This window comes from Stomoxys calcitrans, chromosome 2 (genome assembly GCF_963082655.1).
Source record: "Stomoxys calcitrans chromosome 2, idStoCalc2.1, whole genome shotgun sequence".
In the NCBI taxonomy this organism is placed as follows: Eukaryota; Metazoa; Arthropoda; class Insecta; order Diptera; family Muscidae; genus Stomoxys; species Stomoxys calcitrans.
Genome location: NC_081553.1, coordinates 22,469,725 through 22,492,758, shown reverse-complemented (window position 1 = coordinate 22,492,758; position 23,034 = coordinate 22,469,725). Strand labels below are relative to the sequence as shown.

The 23,034-nt window shown below is 39.7% G+C and overlaps 1 protein-coding gene across 4 annotated transcripts in view; it reads left to right on the top strand.

The window, feature by feature from the left end:
* Nucleotides 1-23,034, top strand: part of LOC106083864 (neural cell adhesion molecule L1) — a 557,698-nt gene that overhangs the window by 465,865 nt on the left and 68,799 nt on the right. For all 4 annotated transcript variants that reach the window (XM_059363589.1, XM_059363587.1, XM_059363588.1 and 1 more), the window contains exon 14: nucleotides 14,396-14,651. In XM_059363589.1, coding sequence (XP_059219572.1) covers nucleotides 14,396-14,651 — 256 coding nt within the window. The remainder of the gene's footprint in view (nucleotides 1-14,395; nucleotides 14,652-23,034) is intronic.

The following is a 23,034-nucleotide window of genomic DNA, read 5'->3' as shown; positions in this document are numbered from 1 at the left end:
AACAACTGTGCTTAGTACGATTCAAATCGTTACATAACCCGATATAGCTGTCATATAAACCTATCGGGGTCTTGACCCTTTGAGCCTCTAGAGGGCGCAATTCTTATTTGATTTGGCTGTCATTTTTCACGTGGTGTTTTGGTTTCACTTCCAACAACTGTGGTAAGTATGATTCAAATCGGTTCATAATCTGGTATAGCTGCCATATAAACCGATCTGGGATCTGACTCCTTCAACCTATAGAGGGCGCAATTCTCATCCGATTTGGCAGAAACTTTGTTTAACGGCTTCTCTCATGACCCTCAACACACGAGTCTAATATAGTATGAATCGATCAATAGCTTGATACAGCTCCCATATAAACAGATATCCCGATTTTGCTTCTTTAGCCCCCACAAGGCGCAATTCTTACCCAAATGAACTGAAATATTATACAATGTCTTCTACAATATTCAGCATTCATTTATGGTCCGAATCAGACTATAACTTGATATAGCCTCAATAGCATAACAGTTCTTATTCAATATTCTTTGTTTGCCTAAAAATAGATACCGCGCATAGAAATGCGATCCACGGTGGAGGGTATATAAGATTCGCCCCGGCCGAACTTAGCACACTCTTACTTGTTTCTAATGTTCTTGACAGGATTTAAACCCAGTCGTTCATGGTCATAGGCGGACATGCAAACCTCTGCGCTATGGTGGCCTCCAGAGGGAGCTAAAACTAAACCTGTACCGATTTCCATGAAATTTTGCACTTGTATTAAGACGTCACACGAAGCATATTATGCTAAATTTGCTAAAGATCGGATCAAAATTGTGGCTCCTACAGCTTTAAAAGGGCATAACGGAAGAAGGGTATATATGGGAGCTATATCTAAATCTGAGCCGATTTTTATGAAATTTTGCACACATATTGGGACGTCAAATAAACACTTTGCGCCACATTTTGTAAGGATCGGACCAAAATTGTGACTTCCACAGCTATAAAAAGGCACATCGGATGAAAGATATATATGGGAGCTATATCTAAATATTGACCGATTTTTTTCAAAATCAACTAAAATCAAAATCAATAGTTCGTTCTTGAACCATAAAAGAGACTTATACTAAATTTTGTGAAAATTGGACAACGACCTGTTCTTTGATTCTAAGAATACATGCACAGATAGACGGACATAGCTGAATCGAATCAGGAAGTGATACTTAGCCGATCGGTATACTTATCGATAAATCTAGCTGTTCTCCTTTTTAGCATTGCAAACAAATGCACAAAGTTATAATACCCTGTATCAAAGTGGTGGTGTAGGGTATAACAAATAACAGAAACCCAAACAGAAATCTCCAGTTCTTAAAGTGATTTTTTTATTCTTTTTTAAAAGATTATTTGTGGCCATTTTTAAAAATAAACAGTCAAAACTGATTTTCATTTGTGTCCATTATTCTTGTGCATATTGCATTTTCAGTTGCTAAGCCTTTTTAGATGCACTTTCGTACTTTACATGGTATACAAATAATCCTTATGCTACGTTTACACTGGACCATTTTTAGTGTGTATATTTTTGTCCAGTTAAACATAAGTATTTCTGTACCAGTTTCGACTATACACAGAATGGATGTGAGTGGTTTTGTTCTCTCAATTCGATAAAATGTGATTTAAATATAATTCAACAGGATTAAATGAACAAAACTTCACATACACACGCACACTTTCACATTTAAGTGAAATAAGAGTATTTACAAACTAAACATGCGAATACCCATCAACATTACATTGAGAGTGTTTGCAAAAATTTATATGCCATGGCTCGGTTATATAAAATCTCTGAAATTTACAAACGGAAATCACAATCAAGCTCAGGATTTATTTTTAAATTGTATTACAATGGCAACATTTCAGCATATTACTTACGAAAATGCAACTACAAACACTCGCCTGCATCCATTTAAAATTAAAACTGATTTATACACCATAACACGAACAAGGCTGATATGAAAAGCCCATCATCATCATGATTTTTTTTCCTGTATGATGTTGGGGCTGCAAAGCTTAACTCCCAAACACCCAAAGACCATTAAGTGTGAGTTGTACGGATACACGTTTAAATCCCGTTTGCAACAACAGAACCTCGTTAGGTGTTGACAAGCAGAGTGAATGGCCTAGGGAGGTAAGGAATTCTGTGAACACGTGTGCGAATAAAACTAAAATTTTTGAAATAATTTTTTAATCACTAAAACGATGTTGAAATAATAAAGAGCTTTGCGTTTTTATTATAAAACATAATCTTTGTGTGTTCGCACATCTACACATACACACACACACAAATAGAGGCTCTCTTACAAAATCGACAACACATGTACACTTGCATGTAAAGTCAGGAAGGAAGAAAAGCGGAAAGGACGATGGCGACAGGAAATCCAAAGTAATGCCATTGTTCCTGTGAACATAATGGCTTTCAGTATTTGGTATTGGTGTAGCTGCTGCTGCTGCTGCTGCTGTTGTTATTGTTGTTGTCATTGTTTATATAAGAGGCAGCCTCCCCTAAGCACACATACACACAAAAGTTAACACAAAAGCGTACTCTCGCACTCTCGTGCGCTTTTTGGAAATTTTTGTTCTTCCACCACATGTAACGCGATGGCGGTAGCAGTGGCTGTGTGGGTATTAAAGTTTGGTTGGGTTTATGAAAGCATATGGTGAGTGTTACAACACCTACTAAAGCCCCAGCACACGTTTAAACACACCCATAGGGAGAGAGCATAACTCTCGTGCCTTAACTAAGAGATGCGTGTAAAACTACAGCAGAAGGCAGAGAAACAGTCTCGGCTTTTAAAACCAGCCGGACGCAATTAGATTTCATTTATCCTTCACACACATACACACCATCATCCACCTACAGAATAGTAACTGCCCTCAAACTTGGCCTAGAGGGGGCCAAAAAAACACGTGAATTGAAATTTTTAATTTTCACATAACAAATTGATGGTGCTCCATGCAGCAAGCTGCTAAGCCAGTAGGAAATATAAATGGGAAGATGTTGCAAAGGACAGTGGCTGTCTGCATTATTCAGGAATGTCCATTATGTTGCATATGTATCTGAAAATTTCGAAAATAACCATGTCGTGAATGGGATGTTCTTTTTTCCCCCTCAAAAACACGTTCTTCTTACACAAACTCACCATGTTTTGACCTCGGGCATTCAACAATAGCTTAGATTGCCTTTCAAATAACAAAAAAAAAAAGTAGAACAATATATAACCACCCCGGTCAAAATCAGGAAAGCAGCTGCAGCAGCAAATGTAGTCGTTTACCAGCAAAACAGCTAAGCAAGAGAAGGCAACATATTAAGCAGTCAACTGCTACAATGTTAGAGCTAAACATGATAAGCAAAAAGGAAGCTTTTGGTGTATTAATGCTAGAGCATCTAAAAGGATACACTGGAAGATTTTGAAAGCGGCTGATGTTGATTTAAACCATATTTGACACAGTTGTTGGAACACGCAACAACAACGCATGCAACACTTCAGCCAAATCGGATAAGAATTTTGACCTCTAATGGGTCAAGAAGTCAAGATCCAAGATCGGTTTATATGGCAGCTCTATCAGATTATGGACCGATTTAAAGCATAATTAGCACAGTTGTTGGAAGTCATATCGAAACGCGTTGTGCAAGATTTCAGTCAAATCGGATAGGAATTGCGCCCTCTAGAGGCTAAAGATGTCAAGAGCCAAGATCGGTTTGTATGACAGCTATGTCAGGTTATGGATCGATTAGAACCATAATTGGCATAATCGGATAAGAATTGCGTCCTCTAGTGGCTCAAGAAGTCACGATCCCAGATCGGTTAATATGGCAGCTATATCAAAACATGGACCGATATGGCCCATTTGCAATCCCAACTGACCTACGCTTATAAGAAGTATTTGTGCATAATTTCAAGCGGAAAGCTTTACTCCTTCGAAGGTTAGGGTGCTTTCGAAAGACAGACGGACGGACAGACGGACGGCGAAATCAGATATCAAATGGGCTTTTTATGGGCCAAAACCTTAAATCGAGAGATCGGTCTATATCGCAGCTATATCCAAATCTGGACCAAATTCCAGAAAGTTGTCAAAGAGCCTAACGCAACTCACTGTCCCAAATTTCGCCGAAATCGGACAATAAATGGACCTTTTATGGGCCCAAGACCTTATATCGAGAGATCGGTTTATACGGCAGCTATATCCAAATCTGGACCGATCTGGGCCAAATTGAAGAGGGATATCGAAGGGCCTAAAGCCAACACACTGTCCTTAATTTCAGCAAAATCGGACATTTAATGCGCATTTTGTGGACCTAAGACCTTAAATCGAGAAATCGGTCTACATGGCAGCTATATCCAAATCTGAACCGATCTGTGCTATATAGAACAAAGTTGTTGAAGAGCCTAACGCAACTCATTGTCCCAAATTTCGGCGAAGTCGCACAATAAATGCGCCTTTTATGGGCCCAAAACCTTATATCGAGAAATCGGTCTATATGGCAGCTATGTCCAAATCTAAACCGATCTGGACCAAATTGAAGAAAGATGTCGAATGGCCTAAGTCAACTAACTGTCTTAAATTTTAGCAAAATCGGATAATAAATGCGCCTGTTATGGCCCCAAGACCTTAAATCGAGAGATCGGTCTCAATCGCCGCTATATTCAAATCAGGACCGATCTGGTCCATATTGTACAAAGATATCGAGGGACCTAACTTATTTCACTGTCCCAAATTTCGTCAACATTGGGCAATAAATGCGCCCTTTATGAGCCCAAAACCATAAATCGAGAGGTCGGTCAATATGGCAGCTATATCTAAATCTGGACCCATCGGGACCAAATTGCAAAAAGTTGTCGAAGATCCTAACTCAGCATACTGTCCCAAATCTCGCCGAAATCGGACAATAAATGCGCTATATCCAAATCCGAACCGGTCTGCTCCAAATTGAAGAAGGATGTCGAAGGGCCTAACACAACTCACTGACAATAAATGCGCCCTTTATGTGCCCAAGACCTTATATCGAGAGGTTGGTCTTTATGGCAGTCATATTCAAATATAGACCGATCTTGACTATACTCGACCCGAAGGTCTAAGAGTCTTACGCAACACATTGTGTTAAATTAGCGATATCAAATAATAAATGCGCTTTTTATGGGCTAAAGACCTTAAATTAGAAGATCGGTCTATATGACAGCTAAATCCAAATAAAGACTGATTTGATACATGTAAGGCATGGATGTCGAATAGCCTAGCATTGATTATCGTGCAAAATTTCAGCGAAATCAGATAATAAATTCATCTTTTATGGGCCTAATACCTTAAATCTGGAGATCGGCTAATACAACAGCTATATCCAAACATAGACTGATCTGACCCGTTAAAAAATACAGTTAAAAAAAACGTTTTTTTTGGCAGTAGGTCACAGAAGTGGTTGTAATGCCTCTTAAGAAGGTCACGTCTCTTGCCACTCTCTCCCTTATTCTTATGTCGCTTGGCCTTATCGCATGAGATTCAACAATTATATACCTGCTTCTTAGCATATGGCTTATGCAGACTCTAAGAACCCTATCCATCCGCTACGTGTCCAAATATAAAATCAGTGTATTGGTCCTCAAATAGTTAATGATCCCCATTGATGTCACAAAAACAGTTAGGGTTTATATCTTAAAACCGAAAAATTTTTCACATGCGCAACCTCCTGCATTAAAACATGGTTTGCCATTTCCTGCCTTTTATGAAAAGGATTTTCTTGCTTTTTTTCTTGCCCACATGTTCTCCCAGTGTGTGCGTGTGCCCAACCAAGTATAATGTGTATAACATAGACATTTCCATACTAATACACACTCAAATAACCTTGCTTGGCTTAGGAACTTCATAAATTTATTAGCCATGGTCGGGGCTTAGCCCCAAATTAAGTGAAGATTGTTCCTTGCACAATCTAAGGAAAATATGTCAGAGGGAAATATTTGATTAAGGTAAGTTACACAACAAGAAAGAAAGGTTATCCGAAATTAGCCTCGTTTTCCTTAAGCCTAAAGGGAAGTTTAACAAAAGACCTCTGTTTTATCTATGAAGCTAAAAATAGCAAAAAGGACCAGACCAATTACATTTAATTTAGTAGCGTCTCCCTTTTGGAAACCAAAAATATATTGTATCTATACGCGTGTGGGATTGAATTTTGAATGTGCAGGAGGACACATGCCTTTTCTCTGCAATAATGATTAGATATGCAAAAATTCTTGAATTTAATTGAAAGCAAGTAAAAGAGTGTTAAGTTCGGCCGGGCCGAATCTTGGCAGCCCACCACCACGGATTATGCTAAAAATGTATACAAAATCAATTTAGTTGATGGGCATATATCAAATTATAGACCGATTTGGATCGTACTTGGTGCAGATGTTGAAAGTCATAACAAAACACTATGTGCAAAATTTCAGCCAAATCGGACAAAAAATGCGGCTTCCAGGGGCTCAAGAAGTCAAATCGGGAGATCGGTTTATATGGGAGCTGTATTAGGTTTTAGACCGATTTGGACCGAACTTGGCAAAATGTTGCAAGTCATAAAAGAACACCGCATGCAAAATTTCAGACAAATCTGCCAAAAATTTTGTCTTGTATGGGCTCAAGAAGTCAAATCGGGAGATCGGTTTATATGGAACTATATCAGATTATAGGCCGATAATTGAAAATCAAAACAGAACACTACATGCAAAATTTCAACCAAATCGGATGAAAATTGCGGTTTTCAGGGGCTGAAGAAGTCATATCTGGAAATTTGTTTATATGGGAGTTATATCTAAATTTGAACCGATATGGCCCATTTGCAATCCCCAACGACCTACGGCGCTATAAAGTTTCTTGGCGTCCCATAGTGGTTGGTGTGTGTTGCTATCTTTGGCTTTCCTTTACCATTTGCATCTCCGATCCATTGAGCTCGTTTCGAAAGCAAAACAAACAAAGATTGTAAAATTTAAAGATCTTCGCCCTAACAGACAGCATTAGTAAGGGGATAACCACAGCTGAAAAATTTTCTGATTTTCAGCTATGGTTTTAGCATGGCAGTATAACTCAAACATGTAGCCAGCATTGGTAAGGGGTAAGCATAGCTGAAAAATTTTCTGATTTTTCAGCTGTGGTTTTAAGATGCCAGGATACCTCAAAAATGGAGCCAGCATTAGTAAAGGGAAAACCACAGCTGCAAATTTTTCTGATGGTCACTCCGGGGATGGAACCCAGGAGTTCGGCGTCATACGCGGACATGATAACCTCTTCCACTATTTGGTATTGGGTTGCCCAAAAAGTAATTGCGGATTTTTCATATAGTCGGCGTTGACAAATTTTTTCACAGCTTGTGACTCTGTAATTGCATTCTTTCTTCTGTCAGTTATGAGCTGTTACTTTTAGCTTGCTTTAGAAAAAAAAGAATAAAAAAAAGTATATTTGATTAAAGTTCATTCTAAGTTTTATTAAAAATGCATTTACTTTCTTTTAAAAAACCCGCAATTACTTTTTGGGCAACCAATATATGATTAATGATTTCTGGATTTAATCATGCCCGTTTGGCTGTCCGTCTGTCTGTCTACATGCATATCTATCAATCTGTCTATACGCCGGTCCCTCTGACTATCTCGCTGCCTGTTTGTCTCGTTACTTGTCTGTATGTACGACTATCTGTCCGACTATCTGTCCGACTGTCTGTCCGTCTGTCTGTCCGCCTGTCTGTCCCTCCGTCTGTCTCTCCGTCTGTCTCTCCGTCTGTCTCTCCGTCTGTCTCTCCGCCTGTTTTTCCGTCTGTCTGTTCGTCTGTCTGTCCATCTGTCTGTCCGTCTGTTTGTCCGTCTTTCTGTCTCTCCGTCTGTCTCTCCGTCTGTCTCTCCGCCTGTCTGTTCGTCTGTCTCTCCATGTGTCTGTCCGTCTGTCTGTCCGTCTGTCTGTCCGTCTGTCTGTCTGTCCGTCTGTCTGTCCGTCTGTCTGTCCGTCTGTCTGTCCGTCTGTCTGTCCGTCTGTCTGTCCGTCTGTCTGTCCGTCTGTCCGTCTGTCTGTCCGTCTGTCTGTCCGTCTATCTGTCCGTCTGTCTGTCCGTCTGTCTGTCCGTCAGTCTGTCCGTCTGTCTGTCTGTCCGTCCGTCTGTCTGTCCGTCTGTCTGTCTGTCCGTCTGTCTGTCCGTCTGTCTGTCCGTCTGTCTGTCCGTCTGTCCGTCTGTCCGTCTGTCCGTCTGTCCGTCTGTCTGTCCGTCTGTCTGTCCGTCTGTCTGTCCGTCTGTCTGTCCGTCTGTCTGTCTGTCTGTCTGTCTGTCCGTCTGTCTGTCCGTCTGTCCGTCTGTCTGTCAATCTGTCTGTCCGTCTGTCTGTCCGTCTGTCTGTCCGTCTGTCTGTCCGTCTGTCTGTCTGTCCGTCTGTCTGTCCGTCTGTCTGTCCGTCTGTCTGTCCGTCTGCTTGTCCGTCTGTCTGTCCGTCTGCTTGTCCGTCTGTCTGTCCGTCTGTCTGTCCGTCTGTCTGTCCGTCTGTCTGTCCGTCTGTCTGTCCGTCTGTCTGTCCGTCTGTCTGTCCGTCTGTCTGTCCGTCTGTCTGTCCGTCTGTCTGTCCGTCTGTCTGTCCGTCTGTCTGTCCGTCTGTCTGTCTGTCTGTCTGTCTGTCTGTCTGTCTGTCTGTCTGTCTGTCTGTCTGTCTGTCTGTCTGTCTGTCTGTCTGTCTGTCTGTCTGTCTGTCTGTCTGTCTGTCTGTCTGTCTGTCTGTCTGTCTGTCTGTCTGTCTGTCTGTCTGTCCGTCTGTCCGTCTGTCTGTCCGTCTGTCTGTCTGTCCGTCTGTCCGTCTGTCCGTCTGTCCGTCTGTCTGTCTGTCTGTCTGTCTGTCCGTCTGTCTGTACGTCACTCTGTCCGTCTCTCTGTCTGTCTGCCTATCCGTTCGTCCGTTATCTGTCTGCCCGCCTGTTCTTCCAACTATTTGTCCGTCTGTCTGTTTGTAGTATATGAGAATTTTTTCCATGGCTTTCGGTTTCATTTCCTCATTAGTTTCAAACCTTCCCTTGCAATTGTCTACAACTTTAAACGTTCCTGCTTCAATTCTAACTATAAAGCAGGATGTATTTTCCCCATTTCTGAAACCTTTAAAATGTTACCAAAAAACAGTTAAACTTCTCAACAACTCGTATCTCTCTCTCTTTCCGGGCACTCATATACCTGCATAAGGTTCACCCCACCAACAACATTTAATTTATAAAGCTTCCGTAGCAAATAAGTGAAGAAGTCAACGGAAGTTGTAAGATGCATTAGAAAAGGAAAAATAAAACAAACACTGCAGAGATGCGATAATAAGAACATGAAAGTCGGTCTAGTAGTATGGGTAAGCACTGCTGGTGTGTATATGCCTTAAGGCAAATATAAGTACCGTCTATGTTACTTGTATGTTGTTTCTTTTTTCTCTGGATATTAAGGCCAACCGAAGAGTGCTGGCATGAACATAATTTCATTATCAGAAAGGAATAAGCAAAAAAGTCGAGCCATATATTTAACATTATGCCTACTGCCGCCACACCTCCGTGAAATTTGGATCTGCTTTGATCTACGACCATCACCTTTGTAGCGTACACATAACCCACTACAGAAATGTAATAAATTTTCTACACAAAACATCAGCAAATGCCGCAGGTGAAGAGATTTTTCGCTTTAGCTCCCTTCCTCCGGAAGGCCAAAAGTGTGAGTTGTGAGACTGTTTGCCTGTTTGGCTGACTGTGTGTTTGTGTGGACAATGTTTGCTATGCCTACCTTCACATGTAACGCCAAGGGCAAATTTCCGGCAAATAATTCATATTATATTTTATTTCATTTCATTTGTTCCGAGCAACAAAACAAAAAAGAACACAGAAACACTCATACATCATTCTACTGCAAAGAGTCCTGTTTGCCATGGAGTCCTATTTAACTCATACTTAGCTACTTATCATTTTTTTTTTTGTTTTCTTGCTGCAAGTTCCTTTTCTTCCGCTTGCCTACATGGTTAAGAGAGGCTTTGTGGATTTGTTTTTATGGCTTTTGGTTCTACGGCTCCTGGAATACCCATCCACCCCCTAACCACCCCACTGTTGTCTTGTATTTCCATTGAAGCGTAAATTGTTTGATATTACTTCCTTGTCCTATGAATTATGTCTTTTGTACGATGAATTGCTTGTGTTTTTACGCCATTGTTTGTTTGGCGTTGGCGTTGGCATTTTACATCATCCTGTTTTCCTTGTTGAGGGGCGTTTGAGAGGATCTAATTCGGAGTGGCATGATTAAAGTGCCTGCCAGCGGAAGTAGCATTAGACGTGAATACAAACAGCGTCATAGATTTACGCCATATGTTGTTAATACCAAATAATGTGACATAAGTAGGCCATCCACCTGACAAATGATGCTCTTAAGGGGCCATGATTATGGCTTATAGACAACGAATTATTGCATTATAGAAATATATTTTTTAAAAAAGTCCTTTCAATGGAGAATATAAATCAATGGCAAAGAAAGTTTGAAAATGAGAACAAATACACCAAATATGTTTATTTTCTAAAAAAAAAAAAATAAAATATTTTATTATAAAACGAGCAAACATGTTCAAACTGTAATAACTACGGTTGACAAATAACAAATGACGAACATGTATATAGGAGCTATATCTATTTCTGAACCGATTTCGAGGAAACTTCTCCGATAATGTGGTAGTCGTCGTGCAAGGCGTTGTACAAAGTTTTAGAAAGATTGGTTGATAAATGCGCTTGAAATGGCTCTAGGAGTGAAAATCGGGCGATATATATATGAGAGTTATATCTAAATCTGAAACGATTTCTAGGAAATTCACCAGTAATGTCGAGAGTCATAAGAAAATCCTTCCTACCAAATTTCGAGAGAATCGGTTAACAAATGACAATTTTATTGCAGTATTACTGCAAATCGGACAAACATATATATGGGAGCTATATCCAAATCTGAACCGATTTCAAACAAACTTCTCAGATATTGTGGTAGTCCTCGATGAAAGTGTTGTACACAATTTTTGGGAAAATTAGTCAATAAATGCGCTTGCAATGGCTATATGAGTGAAAATCAGGCTATATGTATATATGAGAGTTATATCTAAATCTGAACCGATTTCTTAGAAATTCACTAATAATGTCGAGAGTCATATGAAAGTCCTTCCTGCCAAATTTCGAGAGAATCGGTTAACAAATGACAATTTTATGGCAGTATTACTGCAAATCGGACGAACATATATAGGGGAGCTATATCCAAATCTGATCCGATTTTTTCTAATTTCAATAGGCTTTGTCTCTAGGCCTGAAAAAATGCCTGTCCCAAATATGAAGACGATCGGACGACCTCTAGGCCTGAAAACATGCCTGTACCAAATATGAAGACGATCGGATGAAAATTGCGACCTGTAGTTTGTACAGAAACTAACATGGACAGACAGACGGACAGACAGACAGACGGACAGACAGACAGACGGACAGACCGACGGATAGACAGACTGACGGAGAGAATCGGTATACTTATCAATAGGTCTATCTCTTCTCCTTTTGGGTGTTACAAGCAAATGCACTAAGTTATAATACCCTGTACCACAGTGGTGGTGTAGGGTATAAAAATAGGGTATATTCATAAGCCAAAAGGCAGTAAAGTAAATATCATTTCGAAATATTGATCCCTAACATATTTGTTATACGCACCAACGAAGAAAGGAGCTGTATTAATTTTATCATTCCATTTGCACATATGAAAACACCAAAAAAAAAACATTGAAAATAGATGGCAACTCTGTATTTAGAAATGATTTGGTAAAGCTTTCGGTAGTTGTTGTGTTTTTACACTCTCCACCATAGGATGGGGGTATATAAATTTCGTCATTCTGTTTGTAACACCTCGAAATATGCGTCTGAGACCTCATAAAGTGCATATGTTCTTGATCGTCATGAGATTTTAAGTCGATCTAGCCATGTCCGTCCGTCCATCTGTCCGTCCGTCCGTCTGTCTATCGAAAGCACACTAACCTTCAAAGGAGTAAAGCCAGCCGCTTGAAATTTTGCACAAATACTTCTTATTGGTGTAGGTCGGTGGTGATTGTAAATGGGCCAAATTGGTCCATCTTTTGATACAGCTCCCATATAAACCAGTCTTGGGTCTTCATATCTTCAGCCTCTAGAGGGCGCAATTGTCGTCCGATTTGACTGAAATTTCGCACATAGTGTTTTGATATCACTTCCAACAACATTGCTAAGTATGACTCAAATCGGTTCATAATCTGGTATAGCTGTCATATAAACCGATCTTGGATCTTGACTTCTAGAGCCAATAGAGCGCGCAATTCTCATCCAATTCGGCCGAAATTTTGCATGAGGTGTTTTGTTATGACTTCAACAACTGTGCGAAGTATGGTTCAAATCGGTATATAACCTGATATAGCTGCCATATAAACTGGTCTTGGGTCTTGACATCTTCACCCTCTAGAGGTCGCAATTGTTGTCCGATTTAAATGAAATTTTGCACGTAGTGTTTTGGTAGCACTTCCAACAACATTGCTAAGTATGACTCAAACCGGTTCATAATCTGGTATAGCTGTCATATAAACCGATCTTGGATCTTGACTTCCAGAGCCAATAGAGCGCGCAATTCTCATCCAATTCGTCCGAAATTTTGCATGAGGTGTTTTGTTATGATTTCTAGCTGCCATATAAACTGATCTGGGATCTTGGCTTCTTGAGCCTCTAGAGGGCGCAATTCTCGTCCGATTAGACTGAAATTTTGCACGTGGTGTTTTGGTATCACATCCAACAACTGCGCTAAGTATGGCTCAAATTGGTTTATGTTTTGATACAGCTGTCATATAAACCGATCTTCGGTCTTGATTTCTGGAGCCTCTAAAGGACGCAATTCTCGTCCGATTTAAATGAAATTTTGCACGTAGTGTTTTGGTAGCATTTCCATTAACTGTGTTAAGTATGACTCAAATCGGTTCATAATATGGTATAGCTGTCATATAAACCGATCTTGGATTTTGACTTCTTGAGCCTATAGAGGGCACAATTCTTATCCGATTTGGCTGAAATTTTGAACGTGGTGTTTTGAAATGACTTTCAACAACTGCGCTAAGTATGGCACAAATCAGTAAATAACCTGATATAGCTGCCATGTAAACCGATCTGGGATATTGACCTCTTGAACCTCTAGAGGGCGCAATTATCGTCCGATTTGACTGAAATTTCGCACGTAGTGTTTTGGTAGCACTTCCATTAACTGTGCTTGGTATGATTCAAATCGGTCCATAATCTGGTATAGCTGTCATATAAACCGATCTTGGATTTTGACTTCTTGAGCCTATAGAGGGCGCAATTCTTATTCGATTTGGCTGAAATTTTGCATGAGGTGTTTTTGTGCCAAGTATGGCACAAATCAGTACATAACCTGATACAGCTGCCATATAAACCGATCTGGGATATTGACCTCTTGAACCTCTAGAGGGCGCAATTCTCGCCCGATTATATTCAAAATTTTGCAAGTAGTGTTTTGGTATCACTTTCATTAACTGTGTTAAGTATGACTCAAATCGGTTTGACTTCTTGAACCTATAGAGGGCGCAATTCTTATCCGATTTGGCTGAAATTTTGCATGAGGTGTTTTGAAATGACTTTTAACAACTGCGGCAAGTATGGCGCAAATCAGTACATAACCTGATATTGCTGCCTTATAAACATATCTGGGATCTTGACTTCTTGAGCCTCTAGAGGGCGCAATTCTCATACGATTTGGACGAAATTTTGTACAACGCCTTCTCTCATGACCTTCAACATATGTGTCTAATATGGTCTGAGTTGATCTATAGCTTGACACAGCTCCCATATAAACCGATCTTCCTATTCTGCTTCTTGAGCTCCTTTAATGTGCAATTCTTATCTGAATTGAGTGAAATATTACACAATGACTTCTGCAATGTTTAGCATTCAATTCATTTATGGTCCGAATCGGACGAACTTAGCGAGTTCTTACTTTTTTTATTTTATTTTATATTATATTTTATTCCATACTATCTATTGCATATGTTGGTTTACAATTTAAAAATTTGTCTATAAATATGACCATGTTTAAAATTTTCTTTGAATATTTAAGTCCATGATTTATTTACATGAGTTTACATGGGTGACACACACGTGCTTATTATAATTTATCGTCCCCGGGGGCGTATGATTTTCATTCACAATATAATCACTCATACATCACCCGCTTAATTGCCATGATTTATATTTAATTTTTCAATCACGCTTTGGTAATTATTTACTTTTTTCATTTACCCTTTAATAAAATCATATATCTGACTTTTTTGTTTATTTCTCCGCCTACTTTTAGATGAGTCCATACTCTCGGAGGATCCAACGCCCGCCGAGACCACCCATCATGTGAGCAGTAATGTTGGTGTAGCTATTAGTGGAGCTGGCGCCAGCATGGGTGGTGGTCCCGAAAAACAATCAACACTGCTGCTATTGGCTGCCGTGGTGGCCATTGGAGCTGTCATAGTGACATCGATTATTGTGGCTGGCATTGTGGTGGTCTGCAAGCACAGACCCAGAGCACCACAACCACAGGATGTACGCAAGAGTATGAGGTAAATATGTTAATATTGACTAAATAAGCTACAAATTATACAAAAAGATTACATATATGGTAAATTACCGTTAGGCTAGGAAAAGGAAAGGGCGTCTATCTGCAAATTCACAACAGAGTATATGTGAAAGCCAGCTACCAACTTAGCATGGAAAACAGGCACTTATGGCTCTCTATGCTTTTTTCAAGGGATTGGCAATGTTTACCAACACCCTTTGGAGGAGCCTAGCAAGCTCTGCCTTTGCCTTAGTATCGAAGCAAAGGCGTTGCTCAGTTACCAACCTGCATTTAGGCCTATGTGCTGATTGAGATTTGAACCGTTTTCATTTCTTTTAAGTTCCATGGGTGTTCTATTCCATTTTTGGCTTGCATAATTTCTTGTGTGTTTTGTAGTTATTTATGACCCTTTTTTTATAATTGCCTCTTGAATTGAGGCAATTTCCATTTTCGGCTGATTGCTGCTAATGGGCCATCCTCGGAAGTGAGTCGTCAGCAGCGTCGATGTCGATGTACACTAATATATATGATAATGGCAGACTACTTTGCAAGTCTCCCTTAGCAAACATACCGCCATACAAGCTGGTTTGTTGTAATGTTTCTTTTTTGCTTTTTGTTTCCCAACCAGAAGACCAGAAGACAGCAAAAAAATTTGCAATTCAAATTTTGTTATAAATTTTATACTTGGCAAATGAATGTGGGCTCTGATACGAGTCCATCCATGTATGTTGAAGTAGATATGGTTTTTGCTGTGATTACAGCATAGTGGAGGGGATTTGTTTTCGTTGGGAGGGGAGCTGGGAGAAAATGTTTTTTTTTTTGTGTTTGTGAATGCCTGTGGTCTTTAGCCTTATGTACGGCTACTGCAGATAAGGCACAACCTAATTTAAATCATTAACAAAAAAATTTATATTCATTTGTACCTCAATGTGAATGTGACGGTAATGGAAATATGGCGTTGCACTGACAAATCCAATCATTTTCATTATTTTTCAACGCCTGAAGGTTTATTAGGGTGACTCGAAAAGTTGTTATTCCCTGTCCTAACTTTAATCCTTTGTTTAGATGAGTCTGCACATACAATTTTTATACCCACCACCGAAGGACGGGGGTATAATCATTTTGTCATTCCGTTTGCAACACATCGAAATATCCATTTCCGACCCTATAAAGTATATATATTCTTGATCAGCGTAAAAATCTAAGACGATCTAGACATGTCCGTCCGTCTGTCCGTCTGTCTGTTGAACAGTCTTTTAAAATAGAGATATTGAGCTGAAATTTTGCACAGATTCTTTTTTTGTCCATAAGCAGGTTAAGTTCGAAGATGGGCTATATCGGGCTATATCTTGATATAGCCCCCATATAGACCGATCCGCCGATTTAGGGTCTTAGGCCCATAAAAACCACATTTATTATCCGATTTTGATGAAATTCGGGACAGTGAATTGTGTAAGGCCCATCGACATCCTTCGTTAATTTGGCTCAAATCGGTCCAGATTTGGATATAGCTGCCATATAGATCGATCCTCCGATTTATGGTGTAAGGGCTATAAAAGCCACATTTTATATCCGCTTTTGCTGAAATTTGGGACAGTGAGTTGTGTTAGGCCCTTTGACATATTTCTTCAATTTGGTCCAGATCGGTTCAGATTTAGGTATAGCTGCCATATAGACCGATTTCTTGATTTATGGTTTTGGGCCCATAAAATGCTCATTTATTGTCTGATGACGCCGAAATTTTGAACAGTGAGTTAAGTTAAGCCCCTTGATATACTTCTGCAATATCGCACAGATCGGTCCTGATTTGGATATAGCTGCCATATAGACCGATATCTAGGTTTTAGGTTTTGGGGCGATAAAAGACGCATTTATTGTCCGATGTCGCTGAAATTTGACACAGTGAGTTTGGTTAGGCTCTTCGACGTCCTTCTTCAATTTTGCCCAGATCGGTCCAGATTTGGATATAGCTGCCATATAGACCGATCTCTCGATTTAAGGTTTAGGGCCCATAAAAGAGGCATTTATTGTCCGCTTTCGCCGAAATTTGGGACTGTGCTTTGTGTTAGGCTTTTCGACATGTTTATGCAACTTGGCCCAAATCGGTCCAGATTTGGATATAGCTGCCATGTAGACCGATATCTCGATTTAAAGCCTTGGCCCCATAAAAGGCGCATTTATAAAGATTTCACTACAATTTAACACAGTGACTTATGTTCGGCTTTTGGACATCGTTTCGTATATAGTTCAGATCTGTATGAGGTATATGAGTATAAGGTATGAAATTTTCACCGAAATTTGATGAAAGGTGGTTTACATATATACCCGAGGTGGTGGGGATCCAAAGTTCGGCCCGGCCGAACTTAACGCCTTTTTGCTTGTTATTTCTCCATCTGATGGTAGTGGATATAAACAGTGCATATAAACAATCCATAGGATACAAAATTTACAAATTTTGCCCATGAACATTCCACTAAGGAATAGGAGCAAGCTTCTCATATATCAATGAGTGCAGTCTGAATCTAGTTTTAAGCTCAAGGACGGGGCTATACCAATTTCGTCATTCGGACGATGCAAAATTTACAAATTTTGCCCATGAACATTCCACAAAGGAATAAGAGCAAACTTCTCACATGTCAATGAGTGCAGTCCGATTCTAGTTTTAAGCTCAAGGACGGGGCTATACCAATTTCGACATTCCGACGAAAAAGTCGTCTAAGACTTATAAGGTATATGTCATGACATTTTAAGTCGATATAGTCGACTTCCGTTCGTTCCGTTTGTTCATCACGCTTACTTGCGAAGGAGTAAAGCTAGGCTCTTGAAATTTTACAAAAATACTTCTTATTAATGTAGGTCAGTTGGCATTGTATATAGGCCATATCGGTTCATGTATTGATATAGCTGCCATATAGACCGATCTTGAGTCTTGACTTCTTGAGCATCTATAGGACGTAAATCTTATCCAATTTGGCTGAAATTTTGCACATGTCGTTTTGGAATGATTTCCAACAACTGTGCCAAGTATCATCTACATCGGGTCATTACCTGATTTAGCTGCCTTATTAACCCATTTTCCAATTTTCCAATTTCTGAGCCTCTAGAGGGCGCAATTATTACTTTATTTGCCTGCAATTCTGAAGATGGTTTTCTTTTTCTGACTTTTAACAGCCATAACAAATACGACCTAGTCTATCCGTCCGTCCGCCCGTTCGTCTGTGTGTCAAAAACACGCCTACTTTCGAAAGGGTAAAGCTAGGCGTTTGAAATTTTGCAGAAATACTTCTTATTAGTGTAGGTCAGTTGGGATTGTAAATGGGCCATATCGGTCCATGTTTTGATATAGCTGACATATAGACCGATCTTTGGTCTTGACTTCTTGAGCCTCTAGAGGGCGCAATTCTCGTCCGATTTGTCTGAAATTTTGCACGTAATGTTTTGGTATCACTTCCAACAACTGTGTTAAGTATGACTCAAATCGGTTTCCAATCTGGTATAGCTGCCATATAAACCGATCTTGGATCTTGACTTCTTGAGCCTTTAGAGGACGTTTTGGCTGATCCGATTTGGCAGAAATTTTGTACAACGCCTTCTCTCATAACCTTCAACATACGTGTCTTATATGGTTTAAATCGATCAGTGGCCTGATACAGTTCCCATATAAACCTATCTACCGATTTTGCTTCTTGAGCCCGTACAAGGCATAATACTGATCCGAATGAACTGAAATATTACACAATGACACCTACAATGTTCAACATTCATTTGTGGTCCGAATCGGACAATAACTTGATAAAGCTCGAATATCATAACAGATCTTATTCAATTTTCTTTGTTTGCCTAATAAGAGATACCGCGCATAGAACTTGACAAATGCGATCCATGGTGGAGGGTATATAATATTCGGCCCGGCCGAACTTAGCACACTCTTACTTGTTTTCTCTTGTTTTTTGCACAATTATTACATTTCGCCAAAAAGACACACATTCCAAACTTGCTAATGATTTCCGAAGAACATCCGCATGTCCTCTTAAACAACACTTTACCCTACTTCATATGAGTAAGAATATTCCGCATTAATTATCCTTTTCATTTGGGTCCTCCAAGAAATACAAAATGATTATTGGCTTCTGCTTAAGGCACTCGTTTATGTGTAACATATCTATAGTAATTAAAGAAAAGTTTATGGTATTGACCATAAACTTATGTATATCTCATTCGTATTCACATTTTAAGGCGAAGAAGGGCCACAATGAATTCAACGATATTTCTATGTCCGAAACAATTAATGCAACCTGTTTTTTTTTTTTTTTGTTTTCGATTAAGGCTTGTCCTTTTTTGGAAAAGGACCTTTTATGTATTCATACTTAAGTCCCAATTTATACATATGTGTATTCTTTTTCAATTACGAGAATTTATGGTTAATTGAGATTTTGTCATATTAAGTAGCCATGTTACAAGTGACCCTTATAATTTTGCATAAATTTAATAACAACTGTTACCATGGCTTCAAGGTAATTTATTGAAATATTGCCAAAGGACATTTTAGTTGTTAGTATATTCCTATTACGTTTATTGTTATTTGAGTATATCTTAGGTTGGCTATTTGCAAGACCTATTGATATGAAATTCTATTTAATTTTCAATTATCTCGTCAAATGGCTTCTTTTCAAGGAACTTTATGAAATTAATTTTACCCACCATGATGGGTAGTATGGTTATCTAGTCATTCCATTTGTAGCACCACGAAATATTGACCTCGCACCCTCTAAGGTATAAATATTCTTCATCATCTCAACATTCTGAGTCGATCTAGCCATGTCCCTCCAACTGTGGAAGTCACGATAGCGGTCGATGATACTTCTTGTGGATGTAGTTCGTTTGGGATTGTAAATGGGCCATAACTTTTTAAATTTCGAAATAACTCCCACTTAAAATAATCCTTCGGCTTGACTGCTTGACTCCCAAGGAGCTACAATTATTATCCGATTGAGTCGAAACTTTGCAGATGACATTCCGTTACGACTTCCAATGACTATAAAAAGTATGGTCCACATCGGTGTATAACCTGATATAGCTTTCATATAAACCGTTCACCCTTTTTGACATGTCGAGCCCCTAGAAACCGCAATTGGTGTCCAACAAGACTGGCCATATACCAGATATCAGATTTGAGCCCCTTTTTGCCATAATCCACAAATATGTCCATTCTGAGGTGGATTGGAGTAGCTAAATGGTAATAAGGGGCTCATTGCCATAGTAGACATGGCATGGCAGGTTTGAGGAGAGATAATTAGGGGGCGGACCCTGAAATATATCAGCATCGTGCCAGAGCACGATTTTTTTAGCCCCATAGTGAGATTTAAGAGATTCGGGGCTACGCTTCTCTTGCAGATCTACACTTACTAATTTTTCTGTATTGGCTATCCATCAAAGCTACCATTTGGGATACCACATTTTTAAAGATTGGCGGGTCCTCCTGTGTCTATCCCAATGTGAGGGCAAACAGTTTACTCTACTACCAAAGGCCTTTTATTGTTGTCCTATTCTATCGTGATCGAGCTTCATATATTATTTTAAAATCTATTTTTTTGGCTAGGATGGATTGCCCTCTGACACTTCCTTTCATTTGAGTACAATACGTTCTTGGTCGTCCTGCATGACACTTTGGTGTTCTTTTTATTGGGAGGAGAGGGACGGTCATTCCGATTCTAAGACAAACAAGTAAAAAGGCGTTAAGTTCGGCCGGGCCGAACTTTGGATACCCACCACCTCGGGTATATGTGTAAGCCACCTTTCATCAAAATTCGCTGAAAATTTCGTACCTTATGTCCCATATCAGTTGTATCCAAATATGTTCCGATTTGGACCAAATACTTATAAGTACACTAGCTATATCTAAAAATAAACCGATCTCAACTATAAACGACATGGATGTCGAAAAGCCTAATATAAGTCACTGTGCCAAATTTCAGTGAAATCGGATTATAAATGCGCCTTTTATGGGGCCAAGACTTTAAAACGAGATATCGGTCTACATGGCAGCTATATCCAAATCTGGACCGATTTGGGCCAAGTTGCATAAAAATGTCGAAGAGCCTAACACAAAGCACTGTCCCAAATTTCAGCGACATCGGACAATAAATGCGTCTTTTATGGCCCCAAAACCTAAAACCTAGATATCGGTCTATATGGCAGCTATATCAAAATCTGGACCGATCTGTGCGATATTGCAGAAGTATATCAAGGGGCTTAACTTAACTCACTGTCCCAAATTTCGGCGACATCGGACCATAAATGAGCATTTTATGGGCCCAAAACCATAAATCAAGAAATCGTTCTATATGGCAGCTATATCCAAATCTGAACCGATCTGAACCAAATTGAAGAAATATGTCGAAGGGCCTAGCACAACTCACTGTCCCAGGTTTCAGCGAAATGGGATAATAAATGTGTCTTTTTTGGGCCTTAGACCCTAAATCGGAGGATCGGTCTATATGGCAGCTATATCCACATCTAGACCGATCTGAGCCAAATTGACGAAGGATGTCTATGGGTCTAGCACAACTCACTGTCCCAAATTTCATCCAAATCGGATATAAAATGTGGCTTTTATGGGCCTAAGACCCTAAATCTGAAGATCGGTCTATATGGCAGCTATATCCAAATCTGAACCGATCTGAGCCAAATTGACAAAGGATGTCTATGGGTCTAGCACAACTCACTGTCCCAAATTTCAGCAAAATCGGATAATAAATGTGGCTTTTATGGGCCTAAGACCCTAAATCGGCGGATCGGTCTATATGGGGGCTATATCAAGATATAGTCCGATATAGCCCATCTTCAAACTTAACCTGCTTATGGAAAAAAAAGAATCTGTGCAAAATTTCAGCTCAATATCTCTATTTTTAAAGACTGTAGCGTGATTTCAACAGACAGACGGACAGACGGACGGACATGTCTAGATCGTCTTAGATTTTTACGCTGATCAAAAATATATATACTTTATAGGATCGGAAATGTATATTTCGATGTGTTGCAAACGGAATGACAAAATGAATATACCCCCATCCTTCGGTGGTGGGTATAAAAAGACTATGTGATTTGAGTCCTTTATTGTGGCAATCTGCATGTCCTGCTGAACGGCAGGACGTGACCCACTTTTGAATTTGGGAGGTACTTTTGGTGCGGTTTTGGGCTTGAGGCGGTGCCTTAAATAATCGGATTTAATTTTGCACGTCATATTCTTATTCTACTTCAGAATACCTTTTGGACGGCTGCCTTGATACTTGGATCCAATGTTTTGTCATACTCTACACCCAAATACCTTTCATTTGAATCTCATTTTGCCCTGATCGGTCCACTTTCGATTTTGGGTGCTACTTTTAGGGCGTGTTAGAGCCTGGTATAGCCTCCTAAGAACTTGGACCCAATTTTTAATACCATATTCGTATTTAACTCCCAAATACCTTTCATTTGAGTCCCATATTGTGGCAATCTGTAAATACGTCTTACTGGGGGGTTTTGGGCGGTGGGAAGGGCCCTCAGATACCAAAAAATAAATTTCTATTTTTTTGGGTTGTCATTTTTATGCCAAGTTCGCCATCTACTCTTAAATATCTTTCATTTGATACCCATATTGTACCAATCGGTAAACATGTCCGTTCGAATGGGATTTGGGATGGGGCGTCCCCCCAGGTTATTTGACCCCAAAGTTGTTTACCAATTTCGTGTTCTTGATGTACCATAAGGTGCCATACAATTTTGATTAAATCGGTGCACCCATCACCGAGATCTGGCGTTTTTGAGAATTTCAGGTAAGGGGCAGGGTCCGCTTTTATTTAAATCGGATAATAAATGTGGCTTTTATGGGCGTAAGACCGTAAATCGGCGGATTGGTCTATATGGGGGCTAAATCAAGATATAGTCCGATATAGCCCATCTTCGAACTTAACCTTCCTATGGACGGAAAAAGAATCTGTGCAAAAACGGTAGGGTGATTTCAACAGATAGGCGGACACATGGGCGGGCGGACGGACACGTGGACGGACATGGCTACTTCGTCTTAGATTTTTACCACGATCAATAATATATATACTTTGTAGGGTCGGAAATGGATATTTCGATATGTTGCAAACGGAATAACAAAATAAATATACCCCCATCCTTCGGTGGTGGGTATAAAAACGGGTAAAGATCAAAGTTTTGTTCAGTTTTCTTCGATTCCATGGGTTATTGCATAGTGAGTTTTGCCGCATGGTACTACGATTAATAAGTAGCATTATCTGGATGTTATACGGTGTCAACTAGAAACAGTACAAAAATATCCACTTGCCAAATCAACTAGGAATTCCCCCTTCGTTGCTGGAATTTTAGCACGATACTTC